We start from the raw sequence: 13525 nt of genomic DNA on the forward strand, positions 1-13525 counted from the left end.
TACAGAAGCAATAGATGAAGATTACTATCAATGGGTTCTGTCCTTTTTATTTTAATGATTGCATGAAAAGAACAATTAAGGAAGGCCTTTGCGTTGCCTGAGTTGTTCTACATTTTATCATAACCTGTTTTGCAAATTCACATGCAGATTTTGATGGGAATGCTACAGTGTGCAACTCAAAGAATCCTGTATAAGATAAAGGTAAAAATTATGTATAACAAACAGTGAAATCATTATACTTGCTATGTGGTTCAAACTTCAGTCACAATCAGTATGTGGAATGACTAAACTTATAATGGGCCAAAATATGTAGAAGGTTCTAATTAAAGCAGGCTGAATCTGCCTTGCATGCTCTTACCAGTTATGCAATTGAGGAAGAGAAGAAAGGTAGGCTTTAGATCAAAGGATTAGAAGCACACTTTGTTCCTATATATGCAGCTCTAATCCAGTGTCATGCTAGAATGAGGTAAATGCTAATCTTGCTAATTTATCTGTAAATGTTAGGCTAAGAGGACCTCACTAAGGAAAAGATTCCTTAGATTCTTTTCCACCTGTGCACATGGAGAGACAGGAACATCTCAGCAAGAGTTGCCTCGTTCATATCTTTTGGTGGCAAGATGTTCCTGCTTGTTGGAAATGGAGTTGGCTTTAAGCCAGTGAAGTCATATTGGTGTAACCCTAATGTGAGGAAAGGATCTAATCTAAGCACTTAAGGTGGAGTTGTTGAATATATTGTATGATGACAGGAGAGAGAAGTAACTTGAACACACTGGAAAACTGAATTTCAAAACCTTCTTCTGTATGGAAAACAACTTTTTATACCTTGAGGCACTCATTTAAAGATAGTTTGTGTGGATGAAGAGTGTAGTTATTTAGAAGACCTAATCTTGTGGGCAGAGAGGAAGCGAGAAAGGGTGCAGTGCATCTTGCAGGCTACTTTGGCTTTCATTGGTGCCAGCAGAGGGTAAGGAAAAAAATCATGCGTGAGAGCTTAGGGATTTGGTCTTTATGGAAGCAAGCAGCTGTGTTCAGATACCCTCCCTGAGACCACCTGCCTGAGAACCTGACATATGTCACTCTTTTGTCCACAAGGAGAACAGAAAGAAAAGCAAATCTCCACGTTGTCTGTTGAAACTGGCATGCCTCAATATGTATCACATTGATAGGGAAAAGGAGGCGCTAGGACTCCTTCATTTGAGAGTAAAGGACTTGAGTCACATCATCTGGAGAAAAGAAGGGGCACAGATGCCTCACTGGTTCAAGAGCGTGATTCAAAAATCCTAAATTCAGCTTGAAAAGACTTCAAAAGAGTTTGTCTAAGTTTCCAATTTTAGTTAGTCATACGTAATTTACCACTGGTTCTCCTTTGTGTTCAAGTGGACTGGGCAGTTTAATCCTGCTTTCCTAACAGCCACACCTATGGGAAGGCTGACTGAAACAGGATCTCCAATTCAAAGTTAATTTTAGGTGATCTTGGTCCTGTTCTCTCCCCTCCTCTAACATGCCTGTGTTCCACAGGCAGGGGAAACGGTAGTGTCAACTTCCTCAACTCCGGGGCTGTTGGAAAGGAGCCTGCTTTATCTCAGAACTTGGACATGGAAAATTTCAAAGTCTGACTTTTCTGTATATTCCCAAGTATGCAAAGTGACCTTGGCTTTGGATGCCCAAAGTGCTCCAAGACTACAGTGGCATAAACCCTGAAAAATCATTTCAAATCATCATAGAGGTGCTAGGAACTCCTGCCTTTGTCATGCTTCCTTGGATTTCCAAGTGAGCTGTTCTGAACTCTGCTGTATGTACACTTCACTGATCCTCACTGAATCTAGTGATCCATGAACCCTTATTTGAGATTTCCAGGCCCAGCTGCATTGTGTCCTGCCTCCTGCAAAACTCAGACAACCCCAACTGGCCATCTCAAAACTCAGTGAAGACCAAAAAAAAATTCAGCTGCCCCTCTAAGAATCAAAACTGGCAACTTTATAACAAATGGGATCATCCATCCAGGCAAATGCTTAGTCCATTTGTATTTAACACAATAACCCTTATTGACAACAAAAACCATTGAACAAGATCAGGTAAATGACTTAACATGATTTTGTGCTCAGAATATGAAGATGATTTTTGGTCTGCAATGTTATGATTAGCAGTATATTACACTCATGAGGAAGAAAAACTCCCAAAGAATATAGAAAACAACTACTAAAGAAATGTGACTGTTTTGATGTTGTCTGCTCAACACAGCCAAACAATCTGATCAAACAGATACTTAGAGATTCTGTATAATTTTGAAATTACTGAACACCTTACTGAAAGAATTCAGTTCAGATTCTATGAAACAGAATTTCATGCTCAGTCATCTTCTTCCTTTCTTTTTTACCAAGCTCATTTTCTCAGCCTTCCAGGCCAAGTGAAGACTCTTCCCTGCTTTAAGGCACAAGAGATTCTTTCACAGTGTTTGGAATACGACTGGCATAGTAGTCATAATTTCTCAAAGTGGCAAGGACCCCAGCTGAATTCATGTGTTTCACCTCCTTGTTATACTGAAATGAATTTCCACAGATATCAGTTATCTTGCCTGCAAAAAAAAAAAAAAAAAAGAAAAATATTCTAGCAAAAAGGAGTTGGAGTCTATTAAGTCTATTAGTTCAAGTGAAATAACTAAAAGCAGTGTTTGTGGTACACATGCCTGTCTTCACATGTGAAGTATCTTTTCTTCCAATTTAAGTACAACAGGTTTTATATGGACTGAAATCAAATAACTAGTGGGTTTATTTTTTTTTTCAACAATACTTAAATTCTTTGTGTCCCAGAAAAAGGAAAACATCTCTCTCTCATGGATTACTTTAAATGCTTCCTGAGTAGCTTTAACATTTGACATTGACAAGCAGCAAAGAAAAATCCTCAACTCAAGTAAAAACCAGTGTAACTCTATACCACAAACTCTAACATAGTGTTGAGACACCCCAGCTGGTTTTAAATGAGATTTTAGGAATCACTTAGCAAGACCAAGACAGATCTTTATTCAAGCTAATTTAACCAGGAGATTCCTACCTACCAAAGAGGCTAAATACAGCACTGTGCTGCCCCAGATTGGTTGGGTTGCTTTGTGCTTGAGCTAACCCTGTTTAAAATTATCCCACCGTTATGAACACTACAGGCTGCAGAGGAGTTCAATAGTGTCATTATGAAGCCTGTTATCCTTGCTTGACAGAATTTAGGAATCAAACCCCATAATTTAAGCATATGGTAGTAAAAGGCCTATTATTGTGGAAAGAAGAATTAAAAAAAATAATACTACTTCAAATCTTCAGTAGTGAGTCTTTACATAATTTTTCAACCCCTTTAGCCAACATGAGACACTTTAGTGAAGTGTCTCATGTTGGTTGGAGACCAATAATTCTATTGAATTACATTAATGACTCAATTTTGGAGTTTGTACATCCAGAGAACAACAGCATGATTTGACCTATTTTTGTTGGTTTAAAGAATTCAACGTCCACATATTACATAACATGTTACTAATAAACTACTATACTCCGTTAGTAGGACAGCAGATTTTACTGTGAGATAGTAGCCAACAGGAAAAAAAAAAGGGGGCTTTTTTTTTTAAATACTAAAATGAATATACCTTAAATTAAATTTGGGGATTTGGCTTTTTTAATTATGTGACAGTTACTGACACATGTATTGACATTTTTCTTTCAATGGAAAGCATAACTAACTTCAAATTAATGCATTTTCACTTATCCTGGAACTTTGAATGCTATTAACTTACCTCCCACAGCATGTAGGATAGCTTCAGGTGCACATGTATCCCACTTCTTGCACCCAGGACTGGCAAATACATAAGCAGATGCTTTGCCTTCTATGAGTTGAATGATCTGTTACGAATAGAGTTGCAATCATTGCAAAGGATTTAGGAATTTAGAAATGGGTAGAAATAACACCAGGAAGTGAGGATTAAATCTGTTTATTTAAGTACTGATAGTCAGGAAAGGAACACCAGCCATTTCCTTATTAATATTACAATAAATGTATTAAAATTTAGAAGCTATACTGTATCACCATTCCCAGTTCAATATTTTTGATTGTTATAAATACAGTCTATAGGATGAAAATCTGCTCTCAGTTTCAGAAACAAGAATTAGCTTCTTGTGCAAGTACTAAAAAAATAAAGTGGAAAATATATACCTGTTGTGTTAGTGCCTCTTTGGGCCTTGCACATGTTGGAGAAAAGAGATGAGAGGGTGTGTTTTTGACAGCTATGACAAAACAGCTTTAAAACCTGTACCAAATGAATGTTCCCTGTATGCAGAGAAATTTCACAAAGGAAATATCACTGTGTGCTTATATTTTTATCCTTTCAAATGTGCTGCTAGGTAGTTGGAAAAAAAGCTGTATTAGCACAAATAGGAGGACATGTCCAATAATTGAGATTAAACTGAATTCCCATTTAGTCATTGTGGTCTTACAACTTTTTATTTTCACCCCTAAAAACAGAATACTGGGGAAGACAGACCTCAGCCATGACCAGCATGGGCACTGGTACAAATACACCTGTGCCAAATTCTCTCAACATCACAGCAGACTGAATGCTAGGAAGAGAAGTTGTGCGGGGTAAGGTGGAGGAAGTCTCCCCTGTATGTTCATGCAAGTAGGCAAATAATTTCTTTAAAAAGTCTTTTTATTTTTTTTTCCCAAAGGTGCCACCTCCCAGTAGAACCAGAAGATTGGGAGTTTTCATACCTTGTTTCCTGCTCCTCCAACTCTGATGACATGGTCTGGGTTCAAGGCAGCGATGCACTCATTCACCAGGGCACTGCTGTGGGAGCGGGTGGTAACAACGATGTGTTTGCCAGCAGGTGCTTCTGTCAGCTGAAAGCCAAAGGCACCCATGCCCAGCACTCCCCAAATTGTCCTGCCCAGCACAGCATTAGCTCCTGCCTACAAAAAAGACACAGAGTGATGGTTAATCACACTGATCAGCAGTTAAAGCACCAAGGGAAAGGGTACCTAGATGCATCTTGGCATATCAGGGCATATAACATTAATACTGGCCTGTACATTTAAACAGTGGCACTTCAAAAGAACTACTTGAGAGCCCAGAGTGAAAATTAGTTCTCTTTCCCTATAAGGGAATGACATCATTGACCCTTTTCTTATCTGTGACATTGTGGTGGTGCATTACATCCTGCTTCTAGTGACTGGCAGATGATTAATTGTATATTTCTGTACTTGGGGCACAATCTGTAATTGAAAGTATCTTGTAATTTGAAATATTTTGTGATCCATGTCACACAAAATATGATAGTATTACATCAGCTCAAGGGCTTTTTCTTTTAACTCAAATAAGTTTAATTAATCAGGCTGTATCATAAGCTCCCCCAGTAATATTGAAATAATCTCCAAATATATAAATGTCTGTAGGTTGGCCATCCTGAAGCCTGGCATGATGCACTCTAACTGAGCTATCAGTGGCAACTTATGCTTGGTTTATTTAGGGCTGCAGATTTATAACAGTTACCACACATTGCAAATGCACCCATTGCATGGATTTACTAAAGGATTTCTAGCAAAGACTGCAGCACCACTGACCTGTACTTGTTTTACAGTAGGTACTTTATAAGGACTGTTGTAATTTGCACAGTATATACATAATATATTCTGTATCAGGGCATTACACCAGCCTCATGATTCAGTATAGTTGTTAGTAAGTTCCTGACATTCAGTTCCTGGAAACCAACATTTAAAATTATATATATATTTAATTTAAAAACCCCAATACCTTACATTACAACATTAACTCAATTACATGCCACTTTTCAGTTGCAAGTGTGCTAACTGAAATAGCTTAGGAGTCACATTTAGAAATCACACAATGCTTCTAAATAAATCAATATTTTAATACCTCATAGTTGTAATACGGCTGATTAATAACTCCTGCTATTGCTTTGCCTCCATAGGCAATTCCAATAAGAACCGTTACGTGGTCAAGGAGACCTGGACAGAAAAAACCCAAATGTAGTTAAGCTTGAAAAAGAGAAAGATCTTAATAAAAATATAAACCTTCAATAAAAGTCCACAAATCAATATGCAGAGTGCTATCTTAGAAATGCAAATTATAATCAGGATTCTCAGATGTTAATATAATTTTTTAGTCATTTAGATTTGAGGTCTGCTAAAAAATGCCCCAGATAGAGTTCTTTTAATAGAGTTATGTTATAATTAACACATAATGAGAAGGACATTTAAAGATACAACTACATAGCAGTTTGTGATGACATTCTTCTGTAATTGTGGTGGGAGTTCTTTAATGCTATTCAAAACTAACAATTTATTGACAGTTGTACATCTCTCTCCCCAAAAAGGGAAAAAAGTCTGCCTAAAAGATTTTATATTAATCAACTAAAAGATGCATTAGGAGGCAAAAGCATTATTTCAGCATATTATTTCTTGGAGGCTTTTCTTTTTATTTTTTGTATTTTCTTTCATTTTAGGGTCTATTTCTATGGATAGAAACTAGGCTTTGCTGAGAACAGTTTCTTCCCATGACTGAAAAAACATGATTTGTGGGAGGATGTTTGTTTCATTTTGAAAGGGCTACAAGTACAGCTGTGGTATTTGGGTTGTTTGAGAGGAAGATGTAAATATAATTGAGCATATTCCTGTTTGAAGGGGGGATTTAGTCCTTCAATTCAAAGATATGCAAAAAAATATGTAAATTTAACAAAAGACTCAAGACAACCGGCCAGCAGTCAAAGACAGCTCGTTGCACTCTGAAGTGATAAAAACTGGTCAGCACTCAGTAGCCCATCAGGAATATTCAGTACTGGTTAGAACTGAATAGAGTGAATAAATACATTCCAAGCACTCAAAAAGTACAGAAACATCAGCCATATGAAACCATATTGTAAGTTACTTCTATTATAAAACTATGCATTATGTATGCTACTTTATTACTATTGCTATTTTTTTTACCAAGAGAATTAAAAGAAAATCCAACCTTCAGTGTACTCCTTGGTTCCATCCAAGGGATCAACCCATATTACAAGCTTTAAGAATAAAAAATAAGGAAAAATTAACAAATACAAATCATGTAAATTAACACGCAAAGCATATATTTTACTTTAGTGCTTTTATTTCCTTATGGGAGTTAGGAAATAAAGAGATCCAAAGTTTTAACAATATTATATGGCTGAAGCCTATAATAGTATTTTACACCAAAAAAAAAAAAAAAGCTTAAATATTGAATGGAATGTCTCAGTAAATCTCTTAATAGAAGTATGAAGGATTAAGCTGAAATGGAAAATGAGATTACTTTCATATGTCCAAACTAGATTCCTGCCAAATTAATTTGAATCACAAATTGTAAGAAGCCAATTTCCATTTCCCATTACTGCAGACAGGAGCATGCAGCATTTGCAGCTCTGGAGGTGTGATTCTCATGACTACATTTCAGTTTTCAAACAAAAAAGAAAAACTGGCAAATTGAAAAAACCTTTCTTCATTGTACACTCTTAGCTAAAATTAGAAAGTAGTATAGATAATGTTAAATATTAAGCATTACCTCTTCCTCTTTAATTCCTGTGTACTGAGCAGGACAAGGTTTCTTCAGTATTTCCTCACACTGACCATCTTCAATTAAATCCTCAGTTACATCATCAGTAGGCAGCTCCTAACAAAAGAATTCTCAGAATTATTAGAAAAATGTTTTGGACTCACCTCATTTTGCTTTAGAGCTGTGTATTTGACAGCAGCTTGAAAAAGCTAAAGAAATGGAAAGGTGAAATGGGATGGAAATACCTTTATTTGTTGCTTTTTGGGTTCTTTTTTTTTAATTAAAACTAATGTTTTCCTAAACCCAGCCAAAGCAAATTCCAGTGCAAGCTACAGCAAGATAAACTGTTAGTGTGAAATAAAGCAGGTACTTACTTCTTCTCCTATGATTGTCATCTTGGGAAACTTCCGTGCCAGAGAAGCACAAATGCTCATTTGTACCAATCGGTCAGCTTTGGTCTGCAAGTCATTGGGTCCAGCCTGTCCAAGAGTGGATAGGTAAAGAAATACACCAGCACAGTGGCCCATACAGCACTCTGAATATCTACTTGTAATCTAAAAGAAGTCTAATTTGGTAAATCTTCAACCCAGTAAGTGACCTTGTGAAGGGCAGGCTAAAAACTGCAAGAAGCAGAGTTTCCCTGTGCACCCCAGAGCTAAGACAGACTGGCCTGACAGTAGAACAGTGGATTTGGTGCCCCAAGGTCACATAAAAAAATGACTGCAAGCCTTCCCAATGTTGTGTAGCCAAACATATATTGCTACATGTGTTACAGTAATTTCTTAAATGTTAATTAACTGCTACATGTGAAAGTGGGTAACTTATTAACACTTTTTTAACCCTTTAGGTCTAGAGATAGAATCCCAGTAAGAAATAATTCTGTTAGCATTGGAATTTAGAAAGATAGCTCATCTAAGATTTGCATCTTAGTTGTATCAAACAAAAATTCTATCTGCTTGTATCTTATTTGCTGACAACATGAAAAGTGTTTTATCCAGCTACTGGAATTAGTCATAGGAATGGGATATTCTATTTAGAATCATGTAATGGGTTAATTTTTGCATGCTCAAAACTAGTCTGTCCCTTAGCCAAGCGATAATTTTATGAAATTTGACAATTTTCTTTGAAATCTCCCTTTCATCCCCTAATTAATTTGGTTGAAATTGGTCCTGAATTTAGACTCGATAAGATCAATTTATTGCAGAGAATGTCCTTTGTTCCAGGACATGAACCCAATAAACAGTGTAAGTAGTTCTTCAATGTAAGAATGGGTGGACAAAAGTGTCTATCCCAAGTGGGGGATGGAGGAAGTACAAGCACTACCAAGAAAAGCAATATAAATGGAGAGCTTAGAGTCGACTGAGGGAAAGAAAACTCAGGATATCAGGAGAGGAGATGGCTAAAAACTCAGGTGTTCCTGAACTAGATAAATGGATGGAGGGTCACTGTGTTGAGGGAGAAGGTGGAACATTCCCTTCCCAGACGTTCTAAAGCTTTCAGTAAGGCCAGTTGGAATTGGTCTTGGTGTTTGCTGGCTACAGAAAGAGGATGAATGATGAGAAGCAGCACTTCTGTTCCTTTCAGTTCTGCATCTCTTCCCTTCAGACTGCAAAACAAAGGCACATGCAGAAGTTCTTCTGCCTTCCTCTTCCTTCAGCAGCCACCTTTGGCAAGAAGCTTGCAGGAATTTCAAGATCTCTAGTCCCTCAAACAGGAACCTCTTCTATTGGTCATTGCTTGCAATCTAATTTTGTGTTTGTAGTATTCATTCTTCAAAAAATTTAAGATTGTAAAACCAATCTTACTTAGAACCAATATCACCTGTTACATTTGATGATTTTTGAATAATGTAAAGACCAAGAATTTTTTTTTAATTATGCCCTTAATATTGTTACATATCTGTAAAGCTAGAATTAACTTCTAAAGTTAATTTCACCTATTCTGGTACTGCAGTCAAAGCAAAGATCCTGGCTCATCACTGCAACTTACTAAATTACAGCAAATTAAGAACTTTAATACCTGTTTTCTTTTTAGAATTAAATTTGAATTTGATTTAAATCTGAATTTATTTTGAAAACTTTGATTTACAATAAAAGCTAAGGTTCTTTTTTGTTTTAGGAAATCAAATGCTGATTTATTCTAATCCAAAATTCAGCAAGAGCATGGTATTCTAAACTGTACTATGGATGTGAGAGCATAGGTCTAGTATATTTTCTGTTAATTTCCTTATTATGAATTTTGAGGTGCTATGCAAACCTTGTGTTTGTGAGGGAAATCAGGTCAAAATTATGGTGTTTCTTTTAAATGTACAAATGTTGTTTAGAAGTACTGGTCAAAAGACACTTTTCTAGGGCTGTTTTAATCCTTTAAAAAGGAATATTTGTTGTAGGTGGTAGCGGGGGAGGTGAGGGCTGTATTTCTTCCCACAGTTGCTGATTTTTAAAAATACCACTTTGGCTTGTATCTAACTCAAGATTAACAAGTGAAATTAAACTGGAACAAAGTAAAAGGTAATACCTTCTCAACTATGCCCAGATCTCCTGCAGACATCACATTTCTAACAATTGTTGCTGCTTTTTCTGCAACAGAATATGCTGAGGCCACCACACGCATGAGAAGAGCTGGAGAAGCCATGCTGAATGCTGAAAAGAAACAATAAGCAAACTTGAACATTTCTCTCTTCAACAGAAGAAAAAGGGTTGAGTATTTTACCTAACATTTCAAACAGAGTAGAAAGCAGAAAGTGGGTTACTGCCAGTAAATGGTAACGAGGTGAGCTTTGGATTTTTTTAAAAATACAATTAATGAACACAAGGATGTAAAGCTATTGTAGACAAGATCTTCCAAATACCGAAGTTCTGTCTGACAGTGAACCTGGTCCTCACTAAAATAGAATGACATTAAAAAAACAACAACAGCAGCAGAAACTCCTATCATAAATATTAAGAAAAAGAAGAGTCTACACACAGCACTGATTTTTTGCACACTTTGAACATAAGTTCATTTCTTCAGAACTGAACCTACAGTTGGTTCATGCCCAAAAGTCAAGCACAAGACTACCAGACAGGATGACATCAGCAACTTCACTTACTATTCCCTTGTTTAACTATAAAATAGGGGTTTGTAGATGGCCAATTGTGCACACAAAGTAGGTTAATGATACGCAGATACTGCTAACTTGTATGCAAAAGCTGAATTTAGCCATCTGAATTTAACTGTCCTTTCTGTAATTTGTTTAACTTCTCCTGATTTCTTTAAGGAAATCAATTTCTATCTTCCTGCCTCCCCTCAGCACTCTGTTTTCTGTCATTCTTAATATTGCATTGTCTTCCTCATCTGTTCTCCAGCACAAACCAGTGCAATTCACTGGACCTTCAGTCACCAATAGAATCAGAATACCAATAGAATAGCCATCACCCTTGGAAAGGCTAGCATTCCTCACAGCTTTTCTGTAGCTCAAGAAAAAGAGGTATTGATAACCACACTGCATTTTTTTAAAATGCAGAGCTAATTGCTTTTTATGTTTTTCTATTAGTTGTTTCTGTCTGTGTAGATGACACACTTTTTGGCTTGGCCTCAGATGTGTGACACACTTCCAAGGAAACACTTGAGCAGAGCCAGAACAAAATACAGAGGAACTCACTGATCACCTCACAAAAGAAGATATATTATGGGGGAAGTGTAATATTACAATCATATCATAAATATTGCAATTGCAGCAAGTCCTGCCTAAGTGGCAATAGGTCATTTTACAACACCTTTCCCTTCTTCCTTGACAAATGAAGTTCATGGCTGTTCACAAAACAGCAATGTCAGAGGTATCAGAATCCCAAATTTAGCCAATTTAAGAACTTTTTGACCACTTTAGTAACACCATACCTGTACCAGTAAAGTCAGAAGCACTCTGAGGCTGAAAGAGTAGAACGACTGTGCAAGCACATTCAAAAAGCACAGTTCCTAATGTTAATTATTATTTCCAGCTGATGGATGGGAGCAAAGTGCATTGGAGTTCTGTGGAACAGCCAAGGTCCATACCCATACCCTGGACAAGTAGCAATGGTTACAGAGGAACTTTTGTAAATGGTACCTGTGGCAAAAAGCAGCTCTCAAACAACTGAGAGTTGCAGAGCAAATATGTATCATATGGAAACACATGGAAAGCCATATACTATTTTAAGTCCATACCATCATGTGAAACAAGTTAGCATGAAGGAAAATAGTTTATTCCATAATGAAAATATACAGAATATGAGAATTTCTGAGAAGGAGTTAAAAAAGTAGCATATTAGATGGAAAGTTTGGATTAAAGAATTTAAATGAATTATCAGATGAACATAATTAACATTTTTTGCTCAGCTTCTCAAAAAAAAAGTCATTTGACCCCTTACTGTACATTTGATCCTACTTCAAAAATGAGATGAAAACGTAAGTGTTTTAAAGTCTTGACTTACTTTATGTCTGCATAAAATTTAAAAAGACTCAGAAAACAATACAGAAATACTATCTTGCATTCTTGAAGCTTGACCCAAGGTATTTTTAGGTTCATTTTTCTTGTCCATACTTAGGGAAAACAAATACACTTTCTGTGGCGAACCTAAGATCTCCTGGCAAACCTTAAAATATTTTTATGAAAAAATAAGTTTTATTAGAAGAAACTGAAATGAGAGGTTCAACACCCCTTCCTCGTCACTCTGGATTAATTACTTAATGAATGCAAAGTATTTTATTAGTGCAAAGGTGCCTTAGATTTTTACAGGGCTGCATCTCCTGTATGGCTCATCTTCTGGTGTATTGGACCTTTTTGATTAGACAAGTGAATGCAGTAGTTGCATCTAAGTTTTTCACCTCTGTAACTTTTTGATCTCAAGTTAACTTATTTATAGGTTTATGGCACATTCTTTCTGATGAGAGCAATGTCTAATGTATACTTCCACAAAGCACTTAAGAATATATTGTGTGCTTTGGACAAAAATAGTTTGACTCCTAGAAAACTGTGCAGTTTACAAATACTGCACAGCAATTATTCCCTCAAGTTAAACTTGGGTATAATTTTCTTCTAAAGATCTTCCCTCCTTTCTTCTAGCCCAGCAACTAAACTGTTGAATGGTCTTGCCAAATCAGCCTATTCCGATACCTATTAAAATTAATGAATTCTCGTTCTACTTTTTAATTCTGATGTATCTAAGTACTACAGGCTGACAACAATTAACTTATCAAAGCACACATCACAGATTTGTTAGTGGTTCTCATTGTCTTTTATGCAAACTTCCATTTTCTAATTTTATGGTTTTGCCTGATGAAAGGAGCAAACGGACATCATACATGAGCATGTCCTTAAATCCAAGTGCTAAACCATGATTTCATTCTTGGAACTCTTCAATGCCTAAGCGACCAGAGCTCCCTATTTCTTTATAATAAACTTCGGCCCACACCTAATAAAAGTTAAACTTTCTATTATGTAAGGGAGCAATATTTACCCAGCAGAAGCAGGCTAGGACTCGGGGTGGGAACCCCATTGAGGTTCACCTACAGACTTCCAAGTGGGAAAGGGCTGTGCTACCTCATTTCACCAAAGAGAAAAACAAGGGAAGCCTGTTCCCGATTCTCTTGCCATGTTACTCCCGGTGGCAAAGCGCCTGCAGGGCAGCGCAGCCGGAGCTAGGAGCGGTACCCGCGAACGCACCCAGCGGAGCGTGGCCGGACACACCACGGCTAGTCAGGGATGGCAGAAGCGGCTCTGCTGGCGCAGCCGCCAACTCACCGTGTCCAGCCTCGCTTTTCCCAGGATCTCCACCGGCCCCCACAGCCCGGCACCGATCGCCGGCAGCGTGCGTGGCCCTCCGAGCCCTTCGCGTTCGTCCCCGTGCCAAGGAGGGATCCACGCCCCAGCACCGTCGCTCCCCGCCCGCAGCGCACTGAGGCCTCTGCGCCAGCTCCTTCAGAGAGGACTCGCTGCCCCTACCAAAC

At 37.4% G+C, this 13525-nt stretch overlaps 1 protein-coding gene across 1 annotated transcript; it reads right to left on the reverse strand.

Annotated features, from left to right (window-relative positions):
- Positions 1–1956: 1956 nt before the first annotated feature.
- BPNT1 (3'(2'), 5'-bisphosphate nucleotidase 1) lies at positions 1957–13453 on the reverse strand. The gene is made up of 9 exons (XM_054628623.2): positions 13320–13453; positions 10076–10200; positions 7933–8037; positions 7568–7675; positions 7004–7052; positions 5909–6000; positions 4747–4944; positions 3776–3881; positions 1957–2575 (listed from the first exon to the last, which is right to left on the reverse strand). Exons 2-9 carry the CDS (start codon positions 10190–10192, stop codon positions 2427–2429), a joined length of 924 nt encoding a protein of 307 aa, XP_054484598.2. The 5' UTR covers positions 10193–10200; positions 13320–13453; the 3' UTR covers positions 1957–2426.
- Between the last annotated feature and the right edge of the window lie 72 nt (positions 13454–13525).

The sequence above is a fragment of the Agelaius phoeniceus genome, chromosome 3, assembly GCF_051311805.1.
Source record: "Agelaius phoeniceus isolate bAgePho1 chromosome 3, bAgePho1.hap1, whole genome shotgun sequence".
NCBI classification, from domain to species: Eukaryota; Metazoa; Chordata; class Aves; order Passeriformes; family Icteridae; genus Agelaius; species Agelaius phoeniceus.

What these genes read in the sequence shown, in the direction of transcription:
- BPNT1 (XM_054628623.2), bottom strand. Translation starts at nt 10,192, where the DNA reads ATGGCTTCTCCAGCTCTTCTCATGCGTGTGGTGGCCTCAGCATATTCT. An exon ending in TGACAATCATAGGAGAAGAA is followed by an intron (nt 7,676 to 7,932) that starts GTAAGTACCTGC and finishes TTCTTTTGTTAG; the next exon opens with GAGCTGCCTACTGATGATGT. An exon ending in TTGGAGGAGCAGGAAACAAG is followed by an intron (nt 3,882 to 4,746) that starts GTATGAAAACTC and finishes TATTCGTAACAG; the next exon opens with ATCATTCAACTCATAGAAGG.